The sequence below is a fragment of the Paramormyrops kingsleyae genome, chromosome 16 (assembly GCF_048594095.1).
Source record: "Paramormyrops kingsleyae isolate MSU_618 chromosome 16, PKINGS_0.4, whole genome shotgun sequence".
Taxonomy (NCBI): Eukaryota; Metazoa; Chordata; class Actinopteri; order Osteoglossiformes; family Mormyridae; genus Paramormyrops; species Paramormyrops kingsleyae.
The window spans coordinates 29,042,785-29,069,168 of NC_132812.1; the positions used below are offsets into that span (position 1 = coordinate 29,042,785).

Below are 26,384 nucleotides of genomic sequence, written 5' to 3' on the forward strand. Positions count from 1 at the left end.
CCCCCACAACGTCGCTTCTTCAGGCTTTTTATTTGAGCACATTTCTCCAAACCCGAATAGCTTCTGTATATACTTCCCAGTGAAGCTGCCACCGTATCGGACCTGATCTCCTGCTCCACAGCACTCCCACGCCCGGCTTCCCTAAAGCGACCGGCTCAAAACAGGTCTGAAGGAAGCAGTGCAGCAGCCACGGCCTGAAGTGAACCAGACTGGGCTGCCTTTGCTGCGTAATGCCAACTTGAGGTCTTTTCCATGGGGCTACAGACTGACAGAAACCAGTTAACATGCATTATACATTATAAATCAGGGATGTAGTATATGACTTAATGTATGAATTTACTGTGGGCAGCTGGGAAACCTCCATCTCTCAAATAGCTACAGCCAAAAGAGGGATGTTATTCCTGTGGTGATTCCTTTCTATATACCTTCACCAATGCAGCAGCAAGATCGATTCACTTTTCGTACCTGGGACCCTGTGTTTCGCCAAAATAAACTGAATGTAGGACAAAACTTCTGACTGAGGGTGAGAACACTTGGGAGATTTAAAATTATTTTTTTTGTGATGCAATTTTTGTCTTCGTCTTTATGATTTGCTAAAACATACAGGGAGTGATGTTTTAAATATATTAGCCCCTGTCAATACTCCCAAAACTACACCTGTGGCAATGTAAAAAAAAAAAATATGTATATATTCACGAGTAGTTCATCTTTGGACAACAGAAAATACCATGTGAAAGTATCCCATCCATGAAAGAGACACGGAATTCTGCACAAGGAGAAATGGCCCTTCCCTTCATCAAAGGGCTGCGCTGTTAATCGCGTGCATGCACCAAACTGGGTGTGACAGCTATGACAATCTCTTACTGCCAATAAAAAGCTCTTCCATTTCTTTCAAGTTATATGCATCCCTCCTGTGCCACTTAGTTGGCATGCATATTTATGTTTTACATGGTTTACACACAACCAAAACAAATACATGCAGTGAAAAAGTTAAAAACGAAGAGGCACAGAGTGTCCCAAGCAGATAGTGCACCATCCATTGGGCTGTGCTGTTCCTTTATAAGGCCAAACCTAAATGTCACTGAACCCAGTGATGAATGAACAGAAATTTAGGAAACATTATAAAAGATAAAATAACATAATCTAATATAAGACAGTTTATTGTCACTATACATAGAGCATCAAGATGTCATTTTGGCAGTGAAATGTATTTTGTAGTCAGTGAATGAGCCTGTTTCTGGCCATATTAACATGTTAATATGCTAATACCATACCATAGCTGATAATAAGCTATTCTTTCCAAAATAGGCATTCTTGGTTTATAAAACATCAATGTTTTTTTTTTTTTTTTTTTTTTTTTTTTAGTAATTCTGGTTTTTGCTTATATGTGACCATTAGTGTCTGGCAGGAGATTTATACCATTAGCTGGGTTTACATCAAGCATATTCGTTAATGTGCACTTAAGAGTACAGGATGGACTGTGTCTTTCTCTGTATATGACCATCAACCAGGTGAGGAAAAATGAACACTTTTTAATTGACGCCAAACCTTTCATTTTATGTCGACAAACTCATGCCAGGCTAAGCCTGCTGTACGTTTTTTTCAGAATTTAAAATGTCTTATCGGTGTACTTTACTTCTGAAGTTGCAGTACTTAGATATGATATCTTACAATTCAAAATTCGGCACAGAGTTGTCAATAATTAGTTCTGCAATGTAATTAAAATACAATATTTTGCTAGTTATGAATATTTTCGTTCCTTGTTTACAATGAGAGGACAGAGTGGGAATTGACTTATTATCTACACACAGAGAATGATGGTAGCAAATGCCTGTTGAAGAAATGTGAAACGCTGAAAAGCCACAGTGCTTGAGGAGTTCAGAGGAAGCCATGATGGAAAGAATCATCACCACACAGCCTACTTTTCCACCCATTTTACGGCTATAAATAAAAAAGAACTCCGTCTATTACACTTTATCAGCATACCGTTCCGATGTGGCATGCTTACTTGGTCCAGATAAGACCCTAAGTGCCTTTCCAGGGCAAGTCTATAAATGTAAATGCTTGGGAAAAGAGATTTGGAAATTGAAACTTGATTTGTGGAGTCGTGGACCTCTGGGTGGCACCGGAGTTGTATTTGGCTCTGCATTCGTGTTTGATCACCAGCCCACAGGTAACCCAATTAATGAAACCCACCTGGCCCTAGTGGGAATAATTGGAATTTTTTGCAAGGTTTTATTGGGTTGGCTGGAAAAATTCAGGGGGGAGGAAAAAGAAGGTAGAGGAGTATGTTACCTCTGCATGGCACGTGTGTTTGATCTAAAGTTTCCTGTTAGTCTCTTTGAGTGCAGTCAAGTTCAAAGGGCTTCTGAACCTTCTAACGGGTTACAGGGAGAATGAAACATCCTTCAAATTGTGTTTCCAATGGCATTACATACTGTAGACAGCTCAATAGCTCACGGAGATGGTCTGTTACACCAGAAAAGGACTTCAGTGAACCACTGGCATAGGATTTAAATAAGTATATAGAAATAGCCCAAATATGAATCTCTATGGATAGATATTTCCTGTAGATAAACCAAAGGCAGTGCATTTAGTGGCATGATATCAAATTATATTGGACAGGTGTTTTTCAAAATAATACTCATAATTTCAGCATTTTTTTAAATTGAAAGCTCAGAACTGTGATAATTTCATTTTAAATATGTCTTGCATTTTAAACAACAGATAAAAAATGATAAAACACACACACACACACACAAGCCTGCTTCAAATAAGAATGTGTGAAATATGCATTTCTTTAAAATTTCCATAAATAGTACAGCACAAGAAATTCCTTAAATAATGTCAGTTGCATCTGTCATTTTTGGCTCACGATCCGGCCCTTATGTGAATGGGAACAATCCTTTCCCCCTTAATATAAACTCTGAGTATGCCCAGCAACTGCGCTGCGGATCTGCCGGAATGTCAGGCATGCGCTCACAGCTACCCAGCTCCAGTCTTCTCTGACCTGCGCAAAAAAGGAATGCCAAGCAGAGATGGAGCAATAACCCCCTGCTCCTGTGCAAGACTCATGCGATCACTGGGTCGGCACGCAGAGCCATACTCTGCATAAGCCGCGATGTCCTTCTGTCATCTCGTTCATTTTAATATGCAAACTTTTTTCCTGCCAGAGAATAAAGATGTTGTCACAGCTGTGGCTGGGCTTGCTATAAAAGGAATGCTTCTTGTCAGTGATAAAATAATTGCAAGAAGATTCTTCGGGTTCATTACAAAACCCGAGAAACATAGTCAATGCTTCATTAATAAATTATATCATATGGAGAAAACTGAACAACCAAATGTGTGTAAACTAAGGTCAAAAGAAAAGAAACATAAATGTGACAAAATAAGCAAAACATATATGCTTACCAAAAGTACTGCTATGATTCAACCTAAATGTGGTTTTTAAAAAAGCTTCAAATTCAAGTTTAACCAACAGTCACAGCTCAATGTAACTTTTTCGAGGTATGATACTTGCATGAAATGGTTATACCTTGTCCAGTAACTGACAGCAACAACACAGAGATAATGTTTGGCTACTTCATTATGAACACGGCTTTCAGTCTTCAGTTTGAGTCCTTTAAATCTTTAAGTCACAATTCACCCAGCAACAAATTCACTTATCTGTTTGATTATACCATCAGACGTTTAGTGCCAGGATGGTGATGTTTATTATTTTACAGTGTTTAATATGTTTATATTAATGATGTCATTATGAAGGTAATGAGATATATGTGGGACTTTTCATTCTACCACCCAAATGTTAAAAGCTGGGAAAAGGCACAAGGCTGTGGTTTAATCACCGACCTATTAGAAGTGGTCATTCAAGTTTGTTAACAAATGTCATAAGTCACAAAGAGAACTGATGTCAGCTTCCACATTTGCGTGCCTGGCTTCACTTAAAAGAACACAAACACACACGCACTAATTACAGGTATTGCAAAAGTGTTCCTAAGAAATATTCCTGTGTGGAACCTTTCGTGTAGGGGGAAATAAAGTCACGGCCTGCTTTAACGATAGGCTTTGCGGAGCCAAAATTCTCTCTTTATAGTAACTTTTAAAAGTTTGTCCTTAAGCATGCTTAAGCATGTAGCCCTGTTGTACTGTATGTACCTTCAGTTCACATGTAGAACTAGTTAGGGGAGAAAGTCTGCTTAATATGTTTACTTTGGTGCCTGCATTCTCTTCACTTCTAATTCCAAATTGTGAAGAATTGTGACAACTTAAAAAACCAGCTGAGACGCATCGTTCGACACTGGGTGAATCCATTTTGTCGTAAAACTGCTGTATTTGTTTATTTATGCGTTTCCAGTCCTACAAACTGCAACGCAGTGTCACACACCCATAGCGAATAAAAGAACGGCTACAGAACCTGTGTGAACTAGTATTAATGATTATTGATCAGCTAGTACTGCACATAAATTCATGTTCCTTCTTTTAAAGGCCCTAAATCTTGCATGCATACATGATACACCCACTATGTCATTAATTCAAACCGTGTTTAAGGGTAAGATCAATCAATTGTGACGAGTACTGAATATTCAGAACCCTAAATGAGCACCGTCAGTATATGAAGCTGCCCTTTAAAACTCCGCAAGCTTCGTGAAGTGGCTTTCATCCTTTTTGACAGATCGCATGGATTCTGAAAAGGATTCAGTCAGATCTTCGACTTTGCCGTTCAGGATCATCTGCTTTCATTGCCCTGGAGAAGACAGTTTAATTGTGTGCTGTCACATTCCTAATAACCACTTCACAGAATTCTAGAATCCCACACTCTGTGTTTTTGCGAGTAATGATAAAATGTGCAGAAAGTCAGCTAAAATGTTTTCCAGCCCGTAAGTTACACTGCCTTGGCTCTAACACTCTATTTTCAGATCCAATCTGGTGTTGCAATCTTAAAGTATGAGTGAGAATGTTTTGCATCCCACCCCCTCCATTTTTAAAGGCATGGAAGATTTCAGACTGAAAGGAACCTGTAAAAATTGAGATTTTTCCTGTATGAGGAACTGGAGACAGGACATTCTCGTGGAATGCTGTCTGTACTGTAAGCAGGAGTCAGCTTCATCTTGACCACACCTAATAATTTTAATATTAAAAATAATAATAATAATGATGACGAAGATGATGATGAAACGGAGTGATTAAATCACAATGACACAAATATTTGGGAAACATAAACACTCTTTAAACCATTTTAAAATATATAGTTTGTAAATCTGTACTGTACAGTGCAGTTTTTCCACTAGTTCAATCGATTTATCAACTGTACAGAGTAAAATTCACTGGCAGCAAGGCTTATGGTTATAATCAATAACAAACTACAGGACAAGGACTGTTTTGCTAATTATATTTAATAAAAGCATTTTACAAAAAATAAATGTGTGCAGATTAATATTTGCACATAGCTATATTAACACACAGCGGAAGGAGCAGATTCATTATAACAGAATAGTGACGTGGTGTTCATTCCCATAAAGGGATTCATTCCCATAAGGGGATTCTCTTATCACCTAGCCAGGGGCGGATTAAGGTGTATAGAGGCCCCTAGGCTACAGTAGTCTGTGGGCCCCCCAACCCCACCCCCCTCCGCGCCAATGGGGGCCCCCTTGCAGGCTGGCACACGTGGGGCCCCTAGGCTTAAGCCATATCTACCCTGTGCGTTAATCCGCCCTTGCACCTAGCCCATCTCACTCTCCATAACCAAGTTTTGGGGGGGTCACAGCATGGGGGTCAGCTAGGGTGCAGCACCCCTGGGGTTGGGGGTTAAGGGCCTCGCTCAGGGGCCCGACTGAGACATGATTATTCTGCTAAGGCTTGAACCAGCAACCTCCTGATCACAGGCACAGTTCGCTGAGCCACACACCTCCCTTTTAACTAGTATATAGTTAAAAAGTAATCTCGAAACTTAACATATTTCTGCTCAAATCATTACCTGACAGTCTGAGCGTTGCACTTGACTGTCTCCCTCTGAGTGTCTATGTTCGTAGAAAAACTCTGTAAAGAAATAACTCTGTTAAAGGAATGATTCTTTATATTTAACTTTAAAAATCATTTAAGCATGACCAGCATAAGAATGAAGTGGTGTTAATTGTATATAGGGTGACTGGAGAAATGGGGGGGAAGCATATGGTTGCTGTATATACTGTAAATTAGGAGTAAACTGTGTATTTATTTTTCTTATTATGGATCGTACGTACTAATTATTCAATATAGGGTCACGGTGACGTTGCTATTTGATGCTATTTGAAATTAAATGTGGAATTCAATGCATGTTTCTTTTTATTTTTAAACTAATCGATAACTTTCATATATGTTGCAGACTCCATATCATGTTCATTACAAGAAAAAAATAGAATTTCAGAAGAGAGCTCGATCTTTCCATATTTCATTCTTCCTCATTATTTAAGATTTAGGTAAGATTATTGGAAGCTTTCTCTCTATAAGGCATTTTGTTTTTATTGGAGGGGATATTACATATTCAACACATCGACACATAACCAATCTGCTTTCCAATACATGAATGTAAGAACACATAAAAAAATATTTGGAACCACAAAAAAGCAGAAACAAAGAAGACCGATAAGTGAACGCGCAACCTGAAAGAAGAGACCTGCCGCTATGTGTGATGATTCAGTCTAATCACTAGAGGCGCTACACTTACCGTGCGTAGTTTTTTTTTGTCGTTCTACATAAAGTTGGCCGACTGAACATAGAAGAGTGAATGATACAAAAGCATGGTAGAAATATAAAAACTAGTCCATTAAACATAGAAATACAAATTATGTATTTTCTAATAAAATTATATTACAACATTCTACTGAAACATTTATAGTACGGCTAACATTCTTTATAATATATGCAGTCTACTGCCGCGTAGGAAAACTCCGGAAAGAACATATTTCGGACAGCAACCTACACGTGCCTTTCCTATTCCTAATTCAAGAGTGCTTGTTGCTGTGTATGTACCAGGCAAGAAAACTTATGTATTATCTTAAAAACAGGGGAAATTAGTAAGCTGCAGAATGCTTAAGTCAAAAACATTTGTGAAAAAAACCCGTTCCGGTGGGGTTATGAAGATAGTCCGTGAGCATTATCTGAGAGATGACATTTGGTGTGGAAGTGAATTTTGTGTTGAATGCAAACATGATTCAACCGTGCTGCAGAAAGAAGCCGTTATCGAAAGCGACTTGTGTTCGTCCCCTCACTACATAATTCCAGACACAAACGTTGTATTACATCAGGTATTGCAATCTTCGTGCGTGTGTGTTTCTGTTTGTGTTTGATAAATTTTTAAGACTTAAATTATTATAGCTATGCTATCTCAGTACGTGAATTGATTTTAAGTTCCCGCTGTTTACTTTAGATTGATATTCTTGAAGATCCTTTGATCAAGAACGTGATAGTTCTGCAAACAGTTCTGCAAGAGATCAGACATAGAAGTGCCCCAGTCTACAAAAGAATCAAAGACGTCATCCATACTGCAGCAAAACATTTCTACACTTTTACTAATGAACATCACAGGTATTTGTAGCACTCGTGTCTTTTTCATCCTTTACCGGACATTAGTAATGTTCGTTTTTTACACAGTAACTAACACATTAGCCTAATCTTGTGTTTTATTGATGAATGAAAACCACTTATGTGAACAGTAATATGCTGATTTCAGCAGATGTGTTTCTTTTAATTCATTGTCAGAGTATTCCTAGTTTAATTTTTTTATTCTATCGAGTACTGATGCAAAATGATGCCTGCTTGGACATGCCCTTCTTATGATCCATTCCAGCCAGTGTTTGCTACGTCCCTTTTCTGTATGGCAGTTGTATTAGACTGGGCTGATACATTTTCATATGTATATTCTCACATTCCTACAATAATTTGTTTACAGGGAAACGTTCATCGAGCGAGAACAGGGAGAGAGTGCAAATGACAGAAATGACAGAGCAATCCGCACTGCAGCGCAGTGGTACAGTGAACACTTGAAAAAGGCCCCAGATGCTCAAGACCTGAAAATAATTTTACTTACGAATGACAAAGCGAACAAGCAGAAAGCGGAGGAGTGTGGTCTGAGTGCATATAAATGTAAGGCATGCCTACAAGCATTCCACAATGTTGCTGGTGTCTTTGGTTTTCTCTGCTAGTTCATCCTTAAAAAAATGTTTTTTTTTTTTTTTGACTTTTAATGACTACAGGTGAAGAGTATATAAAGAGTTTGATTGCTAATCCTGAGCTGGTGGACCGACTTGCTTTAAGTTCAGATGACATCGTATGTATCCAGGCTATCAGTGCGTTGCTCAGCTTCTGATAGTAGTAAGTCTCTCACTCACGGATCTGAATACTTTTACTTTTCTGCAGAATGAAATCACAACCGGTAAAGTTCTCTTCCCGGAGCATCTTCCCCTCTCCCGCATCCAGGCCGGGATCAAGAGTGGGAGTCTCCTCCAAGGAACGTTCCGCGCTAGCAGGGATAATTACCTTGAGGCCACTGTCTTCATCCAAGGCGACGGAGAAGATAGTACAGAGGCAAGTTTTTTGAGATCTATTGGTTAGTTCTGGAAAGTCGGAAGTTTCAAGTAGCAAGTCGTGTGTTTATTACCACTTATGTATTATTTGTGCCGGTCATACACACGACTGTCCAGCCGCTATCTGCGGACATGTTGCTACTGTGTCTGTATAAGCAACGTGCTGCGTGATGCGTTATCATCAACTGGTATTGGTGATTGGCTTTCCAACTTGTACTGGAAGACCGTTAACTGAGGTGGTCCTACTTCCAACCTCGTAGGTACATGGAACACAGCATGTGGTCATCATGTCCACGATGGCTTGTTCTGTAGGGTCCACTTGGACAGGGACCATCAATTTACTGACTGAAGATCATTAACCTCCAGTTGCTCCTCTGCTTTCCTCTGGAACCTGCCTCAGGTTCTGATCCAAGGCCTGCAGAACCTGAACCGGGCCGTGCACCAGGATGTGGTGGCGATGGAGCTGCTGCCGCGGGAGGCCTGGGCCTCCCCCTCCTCCTTGGTTCTCCTGGACGAGGGCCCCAAGGCTGACTCTGAGAACCTGGAAGAGGAGAATGTGGTGAGAGGCCGCCTGCCTGAGTGTTAGAGCGCGGCGCTGTGCTGGAGGCTGGCTGTGGTGGTTTGTGCCTTAAAGGAACGAGCCACTTGTCTTTCATACTCTAAAATGACCAGCCGAAACTGCCTGAATGATTACATCGGACCTGTTCGTAACTAATTTACACTGAATTTGCTTCACGGTTGAAGTTGCTCGAGGTGTAGCACTGATGTTGGTGTCTTCCTGACTTATTTGGTTGTATATCTTTAGTCTCGTGTGTTTAAATCATGCTTTAACGTTTCCTTCTCAGCTGAACTGTGCTGCCAGCAACGCCCTGTTGAAACCTACCGGAAAGGTGGTGGGCATTATTAAACGAAACTGGAGACCGTTCTGTGGGATGCTTTCTCAGTCCCACATCAAAGAGGTGATGCAGAAATGTAGTAATACTTAAGTTATTACTGAAAATTAAATTCAGTGATTTCCTGCTGTTCAGACTTCCCTCTTTGCACTGACAAATCTGCCTGAGCTGTGCGTGTTTATATTTGCATATATTTATATGCTGTATTTATTTGTCTTTACAGGCAACAAGACATTTATTTACACCGGCTGACCGTCGTATTCCCAGGATCAGAGTAGAAACCCGGCAGGCGGCAACCTTGGCGGGTCAGAGGATCATGGTGGCCATTGATGGCTGGCCCAAGCATTCTAGATACCCCAACGTAAGAGTGACGTCTCTCATCTGCTGTAATAGCTACCAAAGGAAAAAGCACCTTTGATAAAGGAAGGGCTGAGGTGAGAGGTTCTGTTGGTTGTTTCAGGGTCACTTCGTGAAGGCGTTGGGTAACGCCGGGGATAAGGAGACTGAGACGGAGGTGCTGCTGCTGGAGCATGACGTTCCTCATCAGGCCTTCTCTCAGCTTGTCCTCAGCTTCCTTCCCAAAATGCCTTGGGCCATCACAGAAGAGGTAATAAGACCCGTTCATTTGTACACAGCAGGCAGTGAGACGTTCTGAGTAATACTGAGCATTGAAGGTTAAGCCCCTGAAACCGACCAAATGGTCTGACTTGTGTTCGAGTAAAAATGGAGAAAAATGTAGTCATACAGGTGGTGTGTGGGTTTGCAACCTGCCTGTGTCCAGAAGGTTGCCGGTTTGAATCCCATGGCTCCTAAGGTATTAACTCTCTGGGGTCGAGTATGTCGTCGGCAACATCGCGTACTTTTCGCGTCTATTTCAGTTTATATCTCGCTGAAATCTTAATGTAGAATCATGAAAAAACCGTGGCTAAATCCGTAATCTGTCTTCTTTTCAAAACGTCCATTGTCGGAAGTATTAAAGTTTTTTTAATTAGGGTAAATCGGCAGAAAAGTAAACCATGTCATCTTACTTTGTTTTACCTGCATCGGGGGCGTGTAGTACCGCTCTCACCTGAAGATCGCTATTCACATTCTAAATAGCCGCATTAGCGCGTATTCAAATCGCATTCGCATGGTAATTTGATTAACAGCGCAACGGTGAAACGCGATGCAGATACATCCTCTTCAGCGCCATAAAAGGGGGTTGGGGACGTGGCCAGGTGACAATGGCTCATTCATACACATGAAAGTTGCTACATATTCAATGAAAGGAGCCATAAATAGTGACATGAGTTAGGTTTTTCTTATTTATTTATCCAAATGAATGTTGCATCTACACCATTTAGTCATCTTCATGTAGCCAAGACTTTGGTGATCAGATATCTGGGATCAAAACAAACTGCCAGCATTGCTTACTATGTACTTTTATAATGTTTCTGCAAGTGTTCCAAACTGCATTTTGCAATGTCTATACTTTGATGTCAAATTTCAAACTTAACAAAAATCTGACATATTTACAATATATATTAAAATAAAGATGAGTGTAATGGCAAAACAAATATATAAGAAATAATTTATTTGCCATGAATTAAGTTTATGATATTTGAAGAAATGTGTGATCATGCCCCAGTCAGTGAAAGTGTGTTTCCTACCCCTAGACCCCAAAGGGTTAATAACAGTTAGGCTCTTGGCAAGGACCTTAAACTCAATGCCTTTCACCTTTATAGATATGTGTGTCAGTGAGCCATGTGGAGTATGTGCGAATTACAGTTTGCCTACGGAGATCAATATAGTTCTTACCTTCTGTTACAAATTTATTCACTATTTGTTTCCCTCCAGGACATGAAACACCGTGTTGACCTGAGGAACTTGTGTGTGTGCAGTGTGGACCCTCCCGGATGTACGGACATTGACGACGCCCTTCACTGTCGAGAGCTGGAGACCGGGAATCTGGAGGTGTGGTGCTGTTGTTGGGGGGGGGGGGGGTGTCATGCACTGATTGATGATGTATCACCATGGGGTGTCTGCATGTTCCAGGTTGGTGTTCATATAGCTGATGTCAGCCATTTCATCAGGCCTGGCACTGCACTGGACCAGGAAGCAGCCAGCAGGGGCACTACTGTGTATCTCTGTGAAAAGGTAGGACCACTCAGTTCCTATGTTCAGTCGGACCTTCATGGAAACTTGTGTTTCAGCGATTTCAGAAGTCATGATAAATATTCTCTGGTGAACTTAAGTATAATTTATTCAAATAATTTCTTATTTCTTAACTCTTGGTCTTATTTCACAGAGAATCGATATGGTGCCCGAGTTGCTGAGCTCCAATCTGTGCTCCCTGCGGTGCAATGTGGACAGGTAAGGGCTCGCATTACACCGTTAATGAAAGCTGTGCTGTAATGCGATGGTAAGGGCTCGCATTACACCGTTACTGAAAGCTGCGCTGTAATGCGATGGTAAGGGCTCGCATTACACCGTTACTGAAAGCTGTGCTGTAATGCGATGGTAAGGGCTCGCATTACACCGTTACTGAAAGCTGCGCTGTAATGCGATGGTAAGGGCTCGCATTACACCGTTACTGAAAGCTGCGCTGTAATGCGATGGTAAGGGCTCGCATTACACCGTTACTGAAAGCTGCGCTGTAATGCGATGGTAAGGGCTCGCATTACACCGTTACTGAAAGCTGCGCTGTAATGCGATGGTGAGGGCTCGCATTACACCGTTACTGAAAGCTGTGCTGTAATGCGATGGTGAGGGCTCGCATTACACCGTTACTGAAAGCTGTGCTGTAATGCGATGGTAAGGGCTCGCATTACACCGTTACTTAAAGCTGCGCTGTAATGCGATGGTAAGGGCTCGCATTACACCGTTACTGAAATCTGCGCTGTAATGCGATGGTAAGGGCTCGCATTACACCGTTACTGAAAGCTGCGCTGTAATGCGATGGTAAGGGCTCGCATTACACCGTTACTGAAAGCTGCGCTGTAATGCGATGGTAAGGGCTCGCATTACACCGTTACTGAAAGCTATGCTGTAATGCGATGGTAAGGGCTCGCATTACACCGTTACTGAAAGCTGCGCTGTAATGCGATGGTAAGGGCTCGCATTACACCGTTACTGAAAGCTGCGCTGTAATGCGATGGTAAGGGCTCGCATTACACCGTTACTGAAAGCTGCGCTGTAATGCGATGGTAAGGGTTCGCATTACACCGTTACTGAAAGCTGTGCTGTAATGCGATGGTAAGGGCTCGCATTACACCGTTACTGAAAGCTGTGCTGTAATGCGATGGTAAGGGCTCGCATTACACCGTTACTGAAAGCTGCGCTGTAATGCGATGGTAAGGGCTCGCATTACACCGTTACTGAAAGCTGCGCTGTAATGCGATGGTAAGGGCTCGCATTACACCGTTACTGAAAGCTGTGCTGTAATGCGATGGTAAGGGCTCGCATTACACCGTTACTGAAAGCTGTGCTGTAATGCGATGGTTCGGACTCTCTCTGGTTCGTTCCACAGACTGGCGTTTTCCTGCATATGGGAAGTGAACCAGGACGCTGAAATTCTCCACACAAGATTTACAAAAAGCGTAATAAACTCCAAGGTATGCAGTGCCAGTCTTCCCTTCTTATTCCGAGAGTGCGAATGGAACGGTGACGATGATGTCGTCTTTGCGCTAGGCCTCGCTCACATACGCCGAGGCACAGATGAGGATAGACGATTCCAACATGAATGATGACATCACCAAGAGCCTGCGGGGGCTAAACAGGCTGGCAAAGATCCTTAAAAAGAAGAGAATTGAAAAGGGGTATGTGATATTATTCTTTAACTGGCCCACTCTACATTGTAGCAACTTACAATGTCAGAATGTTTCAGTGAACTTTGGAGAATGTTCATCATTTGTCCACATGATCATGCTGAAATGAGTTTTGGATAAAAAATAGTATAATGTGTTTCTACATTCATTGTTATTGTGTTACATTGATCGTAATGCTGAGCTGTTCTGAATTGCAGTGCACTGACCCTGTCTTCTCCTGAAGTTCGCTTCCACATGGACAGTGAGACCCATGACCCAGTAGATCTCCAAACCAAAGAACTCAAGTGAGCTTTTCCTATTGGATGGATGGATTTTATTCTGCTTAAAGAACCTATGGAGTTCTTCTCTTAACTTTATGGCCATTGGTATCCCGTTTTCTATTTCACATTTTCAAAGTAAGGACTATTTCTGTTTTGTTCGTAGGGAGACCAACTCCATGGTTGAAGAGTTCATGTTGCTGGCCAACATATCGGTAGCGCAGAAGATCTACGACGAGTTTTCTGAGTGTGCTCTGCTCAGGAAGCATCCAGCTCCACCGCTGTCCAACTATGACATCCTGAACAAGGCTGCCAAGTCAAGAGTATGATCTCTCCCAAGCTGTGCGGTCGCTGAAATTCTTTAGCAGTCAGATCAGATTGTGCTGTCAAAACAAAATGATAGATTGGTGAGGCTTTGTGACACGTTGGGTTAGGGTGCTGTGCCTGTGATTGGATCGCTGGGCCCTTGAGCGATATCCTTAACCTCCGGTCGCTCCAAGGATTGTCTGACTCTGCTCTCTCAGTTGTATGTTGCTTTGGATTAAAGTGTGTTGTGTAAATGGTTTGGTTGATATCTGTTTTGATTGTTAAGCAGCAGGTCTGGGACACAAACTTCTGGATCAAAATGAGATTTTCGATGTGTTCAGTTAGTGTTGTTTCTTGCATCTTGGTGCTGTTGTGTCTGTGCAGGACGTTGTGGTCCAGATGGACTCCGCCAAAGCCCTGGCTGACTCCCTGGACCGGGCCCAGATTAAGGACTTCCCGTATTTCAACACTCTGCTGCGTATCCTGGCCACTCGCTGCATGATGCAGGCTGTCTACTTCTGCTCTGGAATGGACAGCGACTTTCACCACTATGGCCTGGCATCACCCATCTACACCCACTTCACCTCGCCCATCAGGAGGTCAGCGCCCAGTCCTCTCTGTCCCCTCCCACTTATGCCGCAGTGTCCCTTATCTCCTAGGGCCACTAATTCTCCGCCAGTACTTTTATTAGGCGGACTAATAAAAATAGTATGAAATGGATGTCAAAGGAATGCTGATATTGTTCCAACTCGGCTTATTTCTAATTGTTCCAACTGATCTGTTTCTTGCACTTTGATCACCTTAATGAATAACATGATTTAAGTCATTATATCAGTGTTGTTTTGTAAGGACTGGCAAATATTTTGTTTTATACAGCAAATCGTTTAAAAATTATTGTAGATGCTGGAAATATATACAGCTGTATTTCACTTTGTGAAATGAGCAGAAAAATAAATTAACAATGGAATGACTATCAACAGGAAGGAAAAAAAAAATATACATTTGTTACACGTTTAAGTGTGAATGTACTCCGACTTGTCTTAAGTAACACAGTTATGTTAAACCAACTATCATGAAAAAAGATTTTTGGAATCCACATGTCAGTACCATGTGACTCCTTGAATGTCTACCATGTTAATGAAGCCTGAATGATTTAATTGTTTGGTTTTTTTATACTGTATTCAGAATGGCCCAGGTTGGAGTCTCACATTAAAATGAACTGCTGTGTTAAAGCTAATTTATACCTCTGCACCGAGCCTACGCCGTGACCTGTGCAAGCAGTATACGCCATTATGAGCATTTATACTTGTGCGCTGGTGTGTCTGTCACTCAGCAATTACGCCGCCAAAATGCTAGGTGATACATAGTTTTGGATGTCGCATTTATGTTTAATTGTGCAATTGAATTAGGGAAAAAAAACATATAACAAAGTATCAATTTGTCGAATCCTGGTTATATTTGTGCTGCTCCAAACTTCCCGTAGATAAATTTGGAAGAATGTCAAGCCACTGCAGTCACTTTTTATGTATTTTCCCTTCTAAAGTGTCTATGCTTCTTCACACTTTTTTTTTTTAGTCTTGTAAAGTACAAATAAACTTGGAGGTAAGTGAAATAGGCGCTGTCATCCTGAATGCTTTGTAGACCTGTTTTGTAGACGATGCATAGGGTGGGTTATTTAATGCTTGATATAAATAATGCTTTAGTTTCAATCAGCAGTATTAGTACACCTGGGATGTACATTTTCTTTGCTCCCTTTAAAAAATTAATGGTACCACGCAGACCAACCTCAGCTCTTGTGGTCTAGTTAAGTATCTGGGGAGGTGCCTCTCACACTGCAGCGTGGGCTACGGCTTCAGGTCCACAGCTATGCAGTACTTACGGTGTCGATACAATGCAGAAGTGTAAATCAGCCCTTGTTTCTGTTTATTTCATAGATATGCTGACATTATAGTACACCGGCTGTTGGCGGTGGCCATTGGAGCAGACTGCACCGACCCGGACCTGCTGGACAAACATAAGCGTTCGGCTCTGTGCAACAACCTGAACTACAGGCATAAGATGGCTCAGTATGCCCAGCGGGCCTCCGTCGCACTCCACACTCAGGTAAACCTGTAGACGAGGCTCCCTTTGGGGTATCTTCCACACTCAGGTAAACCTGTAGACGAGGCTCCCTTTGGGGTGTCCTCCACACTCAGGTAAACCTGTAGACGAGGCTCCCTTTGGGGTGTCCTCCACACTCGGGTAAACCTGTAGACGAGGCTCCCTTTGAGGTGTCCTCCACACTCGGGTAAACCTGTAGACGAGGCTCCCTTTGGGGTATCCTCCACATTCAAGTAGACCTATATATAGTTTGGTAAAGCTATATATAGGTATATCTATAGATGAGGCTTCCATTGGGAAGTCCTCCACACTCAGGTATACACTACAGGCCAGAAGTTTGGGCCCACCCTATGATTTAAAAAAATAAAAAAAAAAAAGCTATATACTGCTTTTTCAAACTTGTGTTACAAGAAAATATTAGAAAAACTTAAAACAGATGACTGGTTTTAAAGTGTAATATAACCATTTGCTGTGCATTACTGTGCTGTTTAATGAATGCGAGTGCTTAAGTATGAGTTTCATCAAGATAACCAGCCCTTGCCTTTATCAGAGCAGCACAAATTCAGAGTCTCCTTTCCAGCAATTTTTAGGAATAACTTGTGTCCAAACCCTCCCAACACCTATTCACACATGCAAACAGTTCTGTCTCATTTGCTAGATGCTCTTTTCAAAATTGTTGGCCAACTCTCCCATGGATGGACCTTCCTCTGTCCATAAGACCTGCTCCCAGTCCTGAATACTCCAGTGTTTGTGTTGTTTAGCCTATAGTAGTCAATTTTTTCTTGTTAACCCCACAAAGTAAAGGTTTTCTGGCAGCAACTCGACCATGCAGTCCAGCTGCTCTCAGTCTTTGCTTGACTGTTTTAAGAGATACCGGTTTCCCTCTGTTGACATTAATCGCAGCCCTCAGACCATTAGTCATCTTCCAATCCTTTGCACATCACAACTAAGTGCTGATCTTCAGCCTTTGATGTCACTTTCCTTGCCCCAGACTGTTTCCGGTCACTGTTGCTTTCTGTCAGCCTTTTTCTCTGTAAACAGTAGGTCACTTAATGCTTAGAAGCATTTAACTCTCTGGGTATTTGGCAATGAGAGAGCCCTTCTTCACTCAAAATTTCGATTTGAGCCCTCTTCAATTTTTAGCTGTGTCTTTCTAACAAGCATAAAAATAACAAATATTTATCAAAAATTCTGACATCAGTTGTGATACAGTACAACAGAAGATTGAAACGAGGAGCAGACAGTGCATTAAAGTTTAAACCTCTCACAACCTGATCATTTAGTTTATTAAGAGCAAATCAGGTTCTGACATTAGTAAATAGAATTCCAACGCAAAGTGAATTTCAATGCACCATAGACAGTCTTGATATGGCTTCTTCAAAACTAATAGTTTCAGCCTTTGTGGCTGAATAACGTGTTACTGCAATGCTAAAAATACTGGCAACCAGTCAGTTACATTTGTTTGAAGTATTTCTAATATTTTCTTGTAACAACAAAGCAGTGTATCATTTATAAAAAATCCAAGGGTATTCTGGTCTGTGTTGTACCTATAGACGAGGCTTCCATTGGGCAGTGCTCCACACTCAGGTGTACCTATAGACGAGGCTTCCATTGGGCAGTGCTCCACACTCAGGTATACCTATAGACGAGGCTTCCATTGGCGAGTGCCGCTCACATTTGTATTTTCTCCATGTATGTAGCCTCAGGCATATAATGCTTGGTGAGCTGAACTGACTCTCACTGTTGTTCTGTCTTTTGAGGCCTGTCAGCTTTCAGATGGACATTGGTGCTGTGTCTGAGTTGCCTTTTTATAATTGTTATTTCAGCTGTTTTTCAAGAGCCGGGGGGTTCTGAATGAAGAAGGTTTCATCCTTTTTGTGAGGAAGAATGCCATCATTGTCCTCATCCCAAAGTTTGGATTGGAGGGTACAGTGTTCTTCGAGAGCAAAGACAAGATCACGCCCCCTCTGACTTTTAACGAAGAGGTAGCTGTTGTGATTGTTGTCGGCCATTTCCTTTTGCTATTCTGGTAAAACGTTCACCTTTGTAAGTGCTTCATGTTTACCTTTACCTACATGTAGATTTATGAAAGCTGCAGGTGTCGTCCTCACGTCGTTATTCTGCGTAACCTTTCGTTGGTTTACCGCGTGTGGCAGTAACTAACCGTGTTTTCCAGGGGCCTACGCTGACCGTGCAGAACCACACTTTTCACTTGTTTGACAGAGTGAAAGTAACCATCAGTTTAGATTCGTCAAACATTCAACACCAGAAAATAAGAATGTCCATCATAGAGCCAGTGGTGAGTTTTCCTTAAAACCGTAAATACCTTTTTGTGGTCCGTATGTGTGTATCACAGAGTGGCCTCTTCGGATTATACACATCTGTAAATGTGTGTGCTACAGTGAGTACAAATGTCAAAACAAACCTATTTATCTTTTGAACTTGGTTTGTCCTTTCCTAGATTCCAGGAGTCAGTGTTGATCCCCCTGAGATGGAGCCTCAGACAAAGAAAGCCAGGCTTAACCCCTGAGATCAGGGGTCTGTTACATCAGTGGTTGGTGTATTTACTCACCTTTCTGCCATACTTAATTCTCAGTTAGTTTTTTATAAAACATTTAGCCCAAATTGGTACATTTTAAGTATGATATATTTTTTCTAGGACTCCTTGCCAGATCCTTAGAAGAACAAGTTTAAGTAATTTAAGTCTAGAGCCTGGAAAAACCTGCTTAAGACTTTAAAATAAATGTTTCAATTAAATCCCTTTGCCTGTGTATTTTAAGGACATTATGAACTTTTTTCCCCTGATGGTGATCTATTTTATAATTTATATTTTTGACAAGATTTTAGAATTTTGTACTTACTGTAGAAATTCCTTATCTTTTTTTTTCCATTTCAACATCCAGGTTTATCAAAGCAATGCTCTTTGTTACACATTATCTGACTAATAAATCTAGCTTTACTGAAGGATTTTGTTATGAATCTTCTGAATTTTCCATTACTGAATTTAACTGGGACTGCTATCATTAATGCTAATACTTCACAGTGCTGTTGTACTCCTGTACTGTTCGATATTTTGCACATCACACATCTTCCCAGTAGGTGGCACTGTATCCCAGCACTTGAATCACATGACGAGTGTGCACTATGTATCAGTTCAAGGAATATAATGTTTATTTTCCTACTGCTTGGTGAGGATTCCATTGCTGTTATCACCATGACACTGTGTCAGATTTCAAGTTAAATTCTGCTGGTTTCAGGATGACCATGACCCTGTACTGCAAAAGCAGGAGGGAATATGAATGGACACACTTCTGCTTTAATAGATAGTTTTCATTGGTATCTAATATATCATCTGTAAATAGTATATCTATTCCCCCCCCCCGTCTGTGGTAGTCGTGGGATGTCTTCCAGTATGATATAATGTGGTAATGGGTCATATTAAGAAACTGTAAGATCAAAATACTTTGATTCTCTTTGTGTCTATTACAGCAAAAAAAGATTTTAATTCATATTATTAATATTCAGTGATACATCAGAAAGTTAACCATAGTCTTTTATCATAATTGTCTTATATTGCTTTAATATAGGGGGAATGGAAAAAACAAACATGAAAACACTGATTATTATATGAGCTGAAATGATAAACCAGCCAATCTGGGTCATTGTTAGTGCGTAGATTAGTTTTAACTTTATCGGAGGTTTGTTGACGTTAATTATGACTTTGTAGATAACAAATCTGAATGAAATCCATTCCAGTGATATTTTACCTGAGTGATACTGCAAAACAATGTAACACCTGGTATACTGTGATATTCTGTGCTTTAATCTGGCGCTTAAAATGAAAAGTGATGTGAAAAAGCAGTTAAATACACCATTAGATTTGTATTCAATCAAGGGTTTAACCGCAGGACCCCTTCTCAGTGACTGGCCACCCACCCTAGGTCTGGGTTCATAGCCTGAACAAGGCTAGCTGAATGTACCCATCTGCTGAATCCTCTGTATATACAGCCGACCCTTCAGCATCGCAGGGGTTTGGGGCACAGGCCCCATTCGATCTGGAGAAACTGTGTAAAAATTTTTGGTCCCCTTGGCAACCGAACCGAACCGAAAAGATAGAAGAGAAACGTGAGATGCACAGATGACTGTGAGATCACTATGAGATACCACATCAGGGGCTGCCGTAAACACACTTGGCGTCCCTCATACCCACACTGTGCATATATTTTATGCATTTATGAGTTACTAAACTTTTTCTGTGTTGTCTGCTAGCCTGTCATCTGTGGCTTTCGTGAAACTGAAAAAAAAAATCCAATTAATTTCTTATGCCAAAACTGCAATAGGAAAAGTGGCGATGCAGAAGGGGCAGATATTTTGTGTTTATTTCAAAGTGCTCTTCAAACGAAACCATTCTCCTAAATTCAGGTATATATGCAAGTACTGCTGTGTCTAACAATCCAGTGTGTTTGTAACAGCACAGTGACGGCATTATGGAAACATCCAAGAACTATCACTCCAATCAGCAGTTTTATCAGGCATTGTGTGATGAGAGCGACCTCTGGGATATTTAGCGGTTCTTTTCCTGACACTTCCTGACCCGGCTGGATAGAGTTTGCACAACACAAACAGTGTTTTGCTTCCGTTTTACATACAAATATATACATATTTCTACAAGCTGTTCTGTACTAAGTGCAATAGTAGGGAGCATGAATTCCACATTGAAAGTCAGCAGAGGACTTTGATCATATCTCTTACAAACTCATCCAGCAGGAAGAAGTAACAAAGCTGCACACTGAGAACGACAAAAGATATAACTTGGAGATATCTTCGAAGGGCACAAGCAAATTAAATTGAGGAAGCGGGGTAGTGTTAACTGTTTGTTACAGGGTCGTCTTGGGAACATAATGAATTCAAAGGCAAATAACCTCTCCCCTGGTCTATTGTTTGCTTTTCAGGAGGCCTGACGAAGGAATTTCCACATACTGTAATCTTTATCATCTCCTTTCAGTTACACATAGCCTAAATATAGATTGTATCTGTATGTAATGTTTTTCCCGGTAATGTGTTTAAGCTATGAATGAGCAGTGTTCTCCTAAGCACGGCTGAATGCAGGATCTCCAGCAACAGTATAATGCATGATTGATTTGTACAGCAGATTTTGTCCCAGCCCCAGACTGCTGATGTACAATATTTAGCATAGCATGTGGAAAGTGAAGTTATCTGAAAATCCCATTTAAAAGCCTCGCACAACAAAAACATGCAAAATCACAACATAATCGTTTGAAGTCTACGTTATAGTACACTGTACCTATTCAGGGGCACTAGGGAAGGCTTTACATGAGAGGCCCTAAACGACTGCCTGTTCTGTGTGCAGCTAGAGCTGGTCCTGATTCCATATCACAGTTATGTAGCATGATAATCACTCTTGCATCATTGTATCGCACGGGTAATTTTGGAGGGAATCTCTGCTAAGAAGACTTCTTCTTGTTGATGTCTCTGTTTCCTTATGGACATTTAAACTGAACTACAGAATAAGTCCATGTAGTTTATGAATTATAATCATAGCTCTATATAATAAAGAGTAAACGCTTTTATAGTCATACTTATTGGTACTCTAATAAACTTTGTCTTCTATAATAAATTGAAAATTGATTTACAACAAAAAATGGATCCCCAGTAAGGATACCAACTAAATTTACCACAACTATATATATTTATATGTTCTGTAGATGTTTGGACATAAAAATATTGGATTAGAGTTGAATGTCTAAATAAAAATATTCTGGACAGCATTGCTATAAGATTTCCTTCTCATTAACGCCGGACACAGAGTTGTTGGCAGCCCCCTGCCCCCTGTAGGTTGCTTCATGCCCCGCCAAGGATAAGCTGCAAGATAGATGGATGAATATAATTTTCTGCTCTTTCTATTATAGTCTAAACCCTTAAACCCTTACCCTAAGTCTTTTGGGTGAGACACAGCTTTGTATGGTCTTCATATGGTCTGTTATATAATATAATTTTTGTACACAGTGGTAGATTTTATTATTTGAGATTTTAAGTTTTTTTTTAAGTTTTGAGTTTTTAGTATTATTAGGTCCATCAAAAATGGAAGAACATCATAATTTTTTTAATTATTATTTGTAATTTCATCAATGTAGCATCAATTAGAAATTGCATGAAGCACTGAATGGACATTGATTGGGTCTCCATGAAGCACCAAGGAAATATGCAGTTGGATCCCTATAAAGCACTGAACTGGCATGTACTGTGTTCTCCATAAGGCACTGAAAATCATTTAATTGACATATAGTAAGGGTTCCATAGAGCGCTTAATTGACATATAGTAAGGGTTCCATTGAGCGCTTAATTGACATATAGTAAGGGTTCCATAGAGCGCTTAATTGACATGTAGTCCAGACTCCATAGAGCACTTAACAGGCATGTAGTAGGGACTCCATGGGGCACTAAATTGACATGTGATTAGGTCCCTATAAATCATCTGACATGCCACCTTAAGGTATTCAACTGACATAATGTACTGGACTATAGAATTCAGCTTTCTTATATTTTACAGGTAATTAAGGTTAGTTGAGCTAAATCTGTTCAGCCTCAAGCAAAGGAGACTGAGGGGGGACATGATCCAGGTCTATAAGATTCTAACAGGTTTGGATGCTGTTCAACCGAATAGTTACTTCAGCATTAGTTCAAATACAAGAACTCGTGGCCATAGGTAGAAATTAGTGGGAGAACATTTCAAACTGGATTAAAGGAAGCACTTCTTTACACAGCGTGTAGTCAGAGTATGGAATAGTCTTCCTGATAACGTAGTGCAAGCTGAATCCTTGGGTTCCTTTAAATTAGAGCTAGATAAGATTTTAACAACTCTGAGCTATTAGTTAAGTTCTCCCCAAGCGAGCTCGATGGGCCGAATGGCCTCCTCTCGTTTGTATAGTTCTTATGTTCTTATGTTCTAATATAGTTATTTTATCATTTACATGGCTTGGGAATATTTTATCACAACCTAATCGCTTAACCTCTTCTTGGAAATATCCACATAACTACTGGCATACCTTCATCAAAGACAGGAAAGGACAACCTTTAAAGCAGTGAGATTTATGCCAAATCTCATACACTTTAATTTTGTGATGTCAGTTGTGGTATTAGAACAACATCACTTCTCATTGCCTGCAAATTAGCAAAGATATACTTTCAGCTTTGCAGTAGATTTAATTCAAATTTCTGTTCCTATTAAACTGCAGATTTCTGTGGCAAATTTTCATTAGACCATCTGGAGTAGAATTAGGTATTAATAGCAGAGTTGAGACCACACTAGTCATAATAATTTATGACTCTGTTTAACGTGAGTATTCCCCAGATGACTCTGAATACAAGTTCAGTTAAAATATGGAATTACATCACAGATATCTCTCCAAAACCAGTTCCTATTAGTTTTAACACAGGGAATCTTTGTTTTCGTCCTTGTTGTTTCATATCATATCCATTACAAAATAACAAACTTGTTTACCAGATGCATTACTTTGTAAAGTCAAGATGAAATTTGCTGTCTTCTGAGAAGCATTCATACACCTATTTTAACATGCTGCTTTAAGAGTTATCTCGGTTAAAGTCCGAATTTTCAAGGTCAGCTTTTTATTGAGAAAATCATTGTTTATGCAATCATGAATCCGTGACATTTATAGGGGATTTAACACAAACACATACACATATTCATATGTGACAGAACTGTGAACAAAATAGTTATTTTATACATGCTGAACAAAAATGAAATGTTTAAGAAATAATTTTGAAAGCGATCCTGCAAGTATTTGTTATGAAACCACTACTGATAATATCGCCTGCTGATTCCTCCGCCATGTGCAAACAGATCTCATACTAGATGTTTTTCAGGTGTGGATCCACTCTGATGGTATGAGCTATCCAAATATGTTCATTCTGCAGAGTTTCTCACAGCCTTCAAGAAACATCTTGCCCCACTGCTTCCAGGAACACGAGAACTTTCCTGCCACAGCCCCTGACTCATACTAATTCTCTGTCTTAATTTCCTGGTCTGTTGAAATAGATTCACTTATCCCTGAATGATTTGTTCTTGTATGTTGCACTTCAGAGGTGGATAGTTCAGGTCTAGCTAGGGTGACCAGATAATCCATGTCAGGAAGGACACTTTGAGCTACAAAAGGAATTGTAAATTACCATTTCAATTAAAAGGACTTGGATTTCACTTGAGCACTGAGTTCTTGCTGTGTGCTGATTGGTCAGTCTCCTATAATCATGCATGTGTCACTAATACTAATGTGAAACAGCTGGATGAGTCTTTCAGTCAAGGAAACAAACCAGTCAAAGCACAAGAAGAGCTGAACTATTTATCCGAGCACAGGAGCCTTTCAATTTTAAAGTAGTTTGTAAAACCCGAAGTAGCTCAAAGTGTCCTCCCTGACATGGATTATCTGGTCACCATGGTTTAACAAGTAAAAATCAAGACCAAGATTATTTTCAACCAACCAGTTGAGAACTCTGTAACCAGTGTTAGGGAAGTTACTCACAAAAGTAATCAATTGCAAGCAGTCCAGGTCCAGATAGTATGAATCCAGACCAAGGTTTTGTTTCAACCAACCAGTTGAGTATAAAGAGTCAGAGTACTCAGCTGGTTGGTTGAAAACAAAATCTTGTTCTGGATTTTTACTTTCAGGACCTGAACTATCCATCTCTGTCGACACACACACACACACGCACACACACACACACACGCACACACACACACACACACACTTACTTTACATAGGTTCATGAAATTATCCTGTTCTCTCAACTTGCAGTTTGCTTTTCTAATCAATACAACATGGCAACAAGAAATAAAATGGTAGCTTTACCCCACTCTGCTGCCAACAGAAAGAGCTTGAAATGTTATATAATTAGACACAGCTGCCATCTAGTTCAAATTGTACAGATATTAAAAGACATTGTGACTTACAAGAGAATGTTTGACAGGTGATGAGCGATACTTATTTTAAGAAAGCATTCTGCTGTGACGCCAATCCGTATTAATCCTTATTCATTTATATATGTTTGCTGTGCCTTTACAGGGAGATGGATATATGAAATATGATCTGTTTGTAACTCCTGAAAAATGTCCCTTCCTTGTTTTTTCATTGCTTTATGGTTTTCACGCAGTGCACTCAAATACCTAACGCAGCATTCCTGTGGCGAAATCAAGAACTGTACCTAATAAAAATTTGTTTATATGCAGTTGAAATTGCTCAATAATATTACAGGCAGAAGGAGTTAAAATCCCTTACACCAAAGAGGGTATTTATGGCCTAAGTGATTCTTATAACTGCCAAGTACTGTACTAAACATGTTTACTGCATAGGAAGGACGTTCTCAGGAAGTTAGCTGTATCAAAGCAGCAGCTGTTTATGTGATCACACACTGTGACAAGCAAAATGAAAGCTGCCCTCTGTTATTGTGATACAGGGTGATCTGTTTCTGTCACTGGCAGAAAAACAACAGTAAGAGGAGAGTGAAGCCAGAAGCAATACAACCAGCGGTAGAATTTTGCATAATAAGAACTAAAATGTCTCTTAAGGCCCGTTCATTAAACAACAATAGGATGGAAAAGCCACTGTAATGATGCAAAAAGACCATCATACTGATTAAATGGCACATTTGGGAATGACAAATCTGCTTTTTCAATCACAGCTGGAATAGTTTATGCAAGTGGCACCTTCAGAGACTAGCTGAGCACCCACAAAGCTCATGTTCTCAGGCAGCTCCTACTCCTTCAGATGCTGATATGCAAATATCACGCTCCAACAGTGATTTCTCATAGTGTTATGTGCATAACTGTGTTCAGTCTACGTGAATGTTTCTGGTTATGTACACATGTATTAAGAGACCACAGCAACATTTTCAGGTTCACTCATTTCTCAATTTATGGGTTTGCTTCTGTGTAAAATATACGCCTTTTTTGCAAACTCCAGCTTGGCTCTTCTCTGTTTCTCATTAATGAAGGGCTTCTTCCTTGCTTTATGGGTCTTCAGTCGTGCTTCTAGGAGCCTGTTATGAACTGTCCTAGCAGTGCACTTCACAACACTTAATGCTTCCCATTCTTTTTGAAGGTCACTTGATGTCATCCTCCGATTCACAAGAAACTGACGGATAAGTTGACAGTCATCTCTGGCATTAGAAAGTTGCTTCCACCCTCTACCTGGCTGGTTTCTGGTCATTCCCAGAGTCTCCTTCTTTACCTTGTTCTTGTGTCCTGCTGTCTTAGAAACTTTGAGCCTGGAAGCCGCCTGACACACAGTGTAGCTTCTGCCAGCAGAACCAGGATTAATCCAGGATTTAATGATGCAGATCCTTAAAGAATATGGAGTGGTCTCTCAATTTTTTCACTAAATAAAAAACAATTAGTTAATTGTTTAACTAAATAGAAATGATACGATT

General features: G+C 40.4%; 1 protein-coding gene across 1 annotated transcript; it reads left to right on the forward strand.

Annotated features, from left to right (window-relative positions):
• The first annotated feature begins 6,926 nt into the window (after positions 1 to 6,926).
• dis3 (DIS3 exosome endoribonuclease and 3'-5' exoribonuclease) lies at positions 6,927 to 18,887 on the forward strand. Its single transcript, XM_072700575.1, has 21 exons — positions 6,927 to 7,283; positions 7,406 to 7,563; positions 7,928 to 8,121; positions 8,232 to 8,305; positions 8,395 to 8,562; positions 8,962 to 9,120; positions 9,407 to 9,520; positions 9,678 to 9,815; positions 9,915 to 10,061; positions 11,291 to 11,407; positions 11,489 to 11,590; positions 11,742 to 11,806; positions 12,963 to 13,047; positions 13,124 to 13,251; positions 13,458 to 13,544; positions 13,684 to 13,840; positions 14,208 to 14,422; positions 15,758 to 15,926; positions 17,750 to 17,908; positions 18,100 to 18,222; positions 18,385 to 18,887. Exons 1-21 carry the CDS (start codon positions 7,065 to 7,067, stop codon positions 18,451 to 18,453), a joined length of 2,847 nt encoding a protein of 948 aa, XP_072556676.1. The 5' UTR covers positions 6,927 to 7,064; the 3' UTR covers positions 18,454 to 18,887.
• The last annotated feature ends 7,497 nt before the right edge of the window (positions 18,888 to 26,384 follow it).

Bases quoted from the DNA above. Each gene is read 5' to 3' on its own strand.
- dis3 (XM_072700575.1), top strand. From the start codon at position 7,065: ATGCTTAAGTCAAAAACATTTGTGAAAAAAACCCGTTCCGGTGGGGTT. The intron at 7,284-7,405 runs GTATTGCAATCT...TGTTTACTTTAG, and splicing joins CAAACGTTGTATTACATCAG to ATTGATATTCTTGAAGATCC. The intron at 7,564-7,927 runs GTATTTGTAGCA...ATTTGTTTACAG, and splicing joins TTTACTAATGAACATCACAG to GGAAACGTTCATCGAGCGAG.